At 40.1% G+C, this 5,000-nt stretch overlaps 1 protein-coding gene and 1 long non-coding RNA gene across 9 annotated transcripts in view; one reads left to right on the top strand and one right to left on the bottom strand.

Annotated features, from left to right (window-relative positions):
* The window catches only part of LOC128628987 (uncharacterized), a 6,231-nt gene extending 5,741 nt beyond the window's left edge, over positions 1–490 (bottom strand). Inside the window, exon 1 of the long non-coding RNA XR_008393288.1 lies at positions 183–490. This is a non-coding gene — a long non-coding RNA (uncharacterized LOC128628987). The remainder of the gene's footprint in view (positions 1–182) is intronic.
* A 183-nt stretch (positions 491–673) lies between these two features.
* Positions 674–5,000, top strand: part of azi2 (5-azacytidine induced 2) — a 10,086-nt gene continuing 5,759 nt past the window's right edge. For 2 of the 8 annotated variants that reach the window (XM_053674716.1, XM_053674721.1), the window contains exons 1-3: positions 674–902; positions 2,215–2,434; positions 2,837–2,953. In XM_053674716.1, coding sequence (XP_053530691.1) covers positions 2,222–2,434; positions 2,837–2,953 — 330 coding nt within the window. In that variant the 5' untranslated portion in view covers positions 674–902; positions 2,215–2,221. Of the gene's footprint in view, positions 903–2,214; positions 2,435–2,691; positions 2,954–5,000 lie in introns of those variants that run through there. The other 6 variants (XM_053674715.1, XM_053674720.1, XM_053674718.1 and 3 more) reach the window with 5 other exon arrangements.

Below are 5,000 nucleotides of genomic sequence, written 5' to 3' on the forward strand. Positions count from 1 at the left end.
CACACTTTCATATTGTGAAGCAATGAACATTAAACAAATAAAAGGCTTTATTATGACTTTTAAAATAAAATAAAATAATATCCGCATTTTTTACACACTTCAGTGCTTTATCATTTAGCATATTTATTATATTATTTATTTATTATTCATATATTTATTATATTTACATTAAATTAACTTACCTTGGTATTTATTAATGTATTGTGTTAATGTCAGGCGGCTAACGTCACGCGCCTCTCATCTCTCAGCCTGACGCATGCGCAGATGCACGTTATTTTCACACTACTTGTTAAATGAAATATAGTCAATAAGCAGAGAGCAACAGAATTTAAAAAATGATGTACCTAATACTAAAAAAACACGTTCTTGTAATATTGTACGAATCCGAACAGCACGTGCAGGGCACATTCTATCTGTAATTATACAGGGAACGTCCTTTATTTTATTTATAAACAGGTCCAATTTCTCCCTAGCAATAACCATCATATTGAGCCGCTGTCAGAGTGACGCATGCGCAGATCGCCACCCCAGGCCGCTGTCAGAGTGACGCATGCGCAGATGTGATCCTCTCCTCAGCGCTCTCACTGCTTTCATTAGCCTTAGGTGTGTTCAATAAATGCAGTGTGTGTGTATGTGTGTATATGTGTGTGTGTGACATTAATACAAGATGTGTAGATCATTATCTAGCAGTCTGAAAGGTTGTTGTGTTTTCTGTGTTTGAGGTGTTTGTTTCCGGCGGAAGTAGTACGTCACAGAGGTGATGTACTTCCTGGTTTATGTTTGTGTCAGACTGGTGGACGTTTTTCTCTCTCAGCTGCACGGAACAAAACTCGTCCTGTTTCTCAGTAAACTTTGATCATGATTGACATTTTAATCTCAGTCTGATTGAAATTAAGAGTTCGGTAAGTAGTGATTTTATCCTCGGTGTGTTTGACACAGGAGTGATTTCTGCTCCTCAGCTCTGATTAAACACTGAAATGATCCTGAAATTAGGAATAAGATCTCAGCTTTTCTGTCGAGAAGAAGAGATTGACTCCTGTACAGTGTTTATATGTCGGCTTTTATTCTTCTGTGCTTTCTTTCACAACACTTTCTCTTTCGGTTTATACAGAGTACACTGTCACCTCAGATCACACACTCACACACACTCACACACACTTATTATACAGCTATTACACACACTTATTATGCAACTATTATACACACTTATTTTACATCTAATTACAAAACTCCTGAATAATCTACAGAACATTAACAATGAGGATAAACATGTAGAGTCAGGAGTTTTAATCTTATTCTTATTCTAACACCTCATTATACCAGGGTAGTATATTATGGTAGTATAGTGGGGTAGTATATTATGGTAGTATAGTGGGGTAGTATATTATGGTAGTATAGTGGGGTAGTATATTATGGTAGTATAGTGGGGTAGTATATTATGGTAGTATAGTGGGGTAGTATATTATGGTAGTATAGTGGGGTAGTATATTATGGTAGTATAGTGGGGTAGTATATTATGGTAGTATAGTGGGGTAGTATATTATGGTAGTATAGTGGGGTAGTATATTATGGTAGTATAGTAATTAAATTCTTCCTTCTGTTAATTATTAAGAAGTTCGTTATAAAGAAGTTCATTATTAAGAAGTTCGTTATGAAGAAGTTCATTATAAAGCATGTATCTCCGACACATTCAGTGTTTCACAATCATTATTTTAAAACACAGACAGTGTGGAGAATTCTTGAGAATTCATTATTAAAGAGAAATAGTGGAAGAATGGAGTTTACTGTAGTTTATTCCCTGATGTTCAGAGGAGCACTAAAATATAAACATGTTTAAGTTGATGTGTGTAAAGCTATTTAAAAATACATACATTTAATAACAGTGTAATCCTGTACCACTTACTCTGAAAAATCTCTATAAATATATCATCTTCCTTCATTTAGTCTTTTTTATTATCTTACTTTATTAATCCTTTTATTTTTTTCATTCTTTTCTTCATCCCTCAGTACTCTGTTTGTTTACATCTCTCTTCCCCTCATCTCTTGTTCCTCTCTTCTCTCTTCTTCCATTCTGACTTACAGACTTTACACACCTCCTTCTACTGTCTATCTCTCTCTTTCTTCTTATCACATTTACATAATGTAAAGAGTGATCATATTCTGATAGCTGTGTGTGTGTGTGTGTGTGTGTGTGTGTGTGTGTCCTGAGCGCAGTGTGATAATGGAGTCTCCTCAGGTGGATGATGATATCTGTATCCTGAAGCACGAGACGGCGTGCGTGGCCGAGAGCCCCGTGGCCATGTGCTCTGGGGACGAGTCAGTCGCGTCTCATTTCGCTCTCGTCACCGCCTACGAAGACATCAAGAAGCGTCTGAGGGACACGGAGAAAGAGAACACAGTGCTGCGCAAACGAGTGAAACAGCTGGAGGACAAGGTGTGAACTCTATCCTCCAGAAACGTAAAGAAATAAAGCCAATAGGAGCGTTAGGGGGCGGGGCATCAGTCATTCACATGAGAGTTGAAGGAGATTAAATAGAAAGCAACTGTGGCTCATGTTCAGAACTTACAATCTACAGTCAGATCCAGAATTAATGGCACCCTTGGTAAAGATGGGTTAAAATGTTTTTGGGTAACTAAAGAGGAATCTAATTGAAATGTAAATTATATTAAATGTACATTTCTGGCTGTCAGATATCAAGCTCCGCCCACAAACACACCTACAACAAACCTGCAGCACAGGTCAGTATACTCATGAATGCAGCCATATTGTTGTGGTAAAGGGGTGTGTGTGTGTGTGTGTGTGTGTGTGTGTGTGTGTGTGTGTGTGTGTGTTCAGTTGTTCAGACCTGAAGCTCCTCCCTCTGAAGGGCCGCAGTACATGAATAAAGCATTCAGTGCGTATCGAGGAATTTACATGGAGAACCAAGACCTTCAGGCCGAGCTCAATAAACTGGTACACACACACACACATACACACACACACACACACACACACACACACACACACACACAGTGGGGTATTACAGTAGGGCATTACAGTGGGGTAGTACAGCAGGGTAGTACAGTAGGGTATTACAGTGGGGTATTACAGTAGGGTATTAGTTTGGGATAAATTCACACCTTTAATATCTGTATACCGTGTTGATATTTCTGTAAAGCTGCTTTGAGACAATGTCTATTGTAAAAAGCGCTATACAAATACAATTGAATTGAATTGAATTGAATATTACAGTAGGGTAGTACAGTGGGGTATTACAGTAGGGTAGTACAGTGGGGTATTACAGTAGGGTAGTACAGTAGGGTATTACAGTGGGGTATTACAGTAGGGTATTACAGTGGGGTAGTACAGTAGGGTATTACAGTAGGGTATTACAGTGGGGTATTACAGTAGGGTAGTACAGTAGGGTATTACAGTGGGGTATTACAGTGGGGTATTACAGTGGGGTAGTACAGTAGGGTATTACAGTAGGGTATTACAGTGGGGTATTACAGTAGGGTATTACAGTAGGGTATTACAGTGGGGTATTACAGTAAGGTATTACAGTGGGGTAGTACAGTAGGGTATTACAGTAGGGTAGTACAGTGGGGTATTATAGTGGGGTATTACAGTAGGGTAGTACAGTGGGGTATTACAGTAGGGTAGTACAGTGGGGTATTACAGTAGGGTAGTACAGTAGGGTATTACAGTGGGGTATTACAGTAGGGTATTACAGTGGGGTAGTACAGTAGGGTATTACAGTAGGGTATTACAGTGGGGTATTACAGTAGGGTAGTACAGTAGGGTATTACAGTGGGGTATTACAGTGGGGTATTACAGTGGGGTAGTACAGTAGGGTATTACAGTAGGGTATTACAGTGGGGTATTACAGTAGGGTATTACAGTAGGGTATTACAGTGGGGTATTACAGTAAGGTATTACAGTGGGGTAGTACAGTAGGGTATTACAGTAGGGTAGTACAGTGGGGTATTATAGTGGGGTATTACAGTAGGGTAGTACAGTGGGGTATTACAGTAGGGTAGTACAGTAGGGTATTACAGTGGGGTAGTACAGTGGGGTAGTACAGTGGGGTATTACAGTGGGGTATTACAGTAGGGTATTACATTAGGGTAGTACAGTGGGGTAGTACAGTGGGGTATTACAGTGGGGTATTACAGTGGGGTAGTACAGTAGGGTATTACAGTGGGGTAGTACAGTGGGGTATTACAGTAGGGTATTACAGTGGGGTAGTACAGTAGGGTATTACAGTGGGGTAGTACAGTGGGGTAGTACAGTGGGGTATTACAGTAGGGTATTACAGTGGGGTAGTACAGTAGGGTAGTACAGTGGGGTAGTACAGTGGGGTATTACAGTGGGGTATTACAGTAGGGTATTACATTAGGGTAGTACAGTGGGGTAGTACAGTGGGGTATTACAGTAGGGTATTACAGTGGGGTAGTACAGTAGGGTATTACAGTGGGGTAGTACAGTGGGGTATTACAGTAGGGTAGTACAGTGGGGTATTACAGTGGGGTATTACAGTGGGGTAGTACAGTAGGGTAGTACAGTGGGGTATTACAGTGGGGTATTACAGTAGGGTAGTACAGTAGGGTATTACAGTGGGGTATTACAGTAGGGTATTACATTAGGGTAGTACAGTAGGGTAGTATATTAGGGTAGTACAGTAGGGTAGTACAGTAGGGTAGTATATTAGGGTAGTACAGTGGGGTATTACAGTAGGGTATTACATTAGGGTAGTATATTAGGGTAGTACAGTAGGGTAGTATATTAGGGTAGTACAGTAGGGTAGTATATTAGGGTAGTACAGTAGGGTAGTATATTAGGGTAGTACAGTAGGGTATTACAGTGGGGTAGTACAGTGGGGTATTACAGTAGGGTAGTACAGTAGGGTATTACAGTGGGGTATTACAGTGGGGTATTACAGTGGGGTAGTACAGTAGGGTATTACAGTGGGGTATTACATTAGGGTAGTACAGTAGGGTAGTACAATAGGGTAGTACAG

The sequence above is a fragment of the Ictalurus punctatus genome, chromosome 23, assembly GCF_001660625.3.
Source record: "Ictalurus punctatus breed USDA103 chromosome 23, Coco_2.0, whole genome shotgun sequence".
Taxonomy (NCBI): Eukaryota; Metazoa; Chordata; class Actinopteri; order Siluriformes; family Ictaluridae; genus Ictalurus; species Ictalurus punctatus.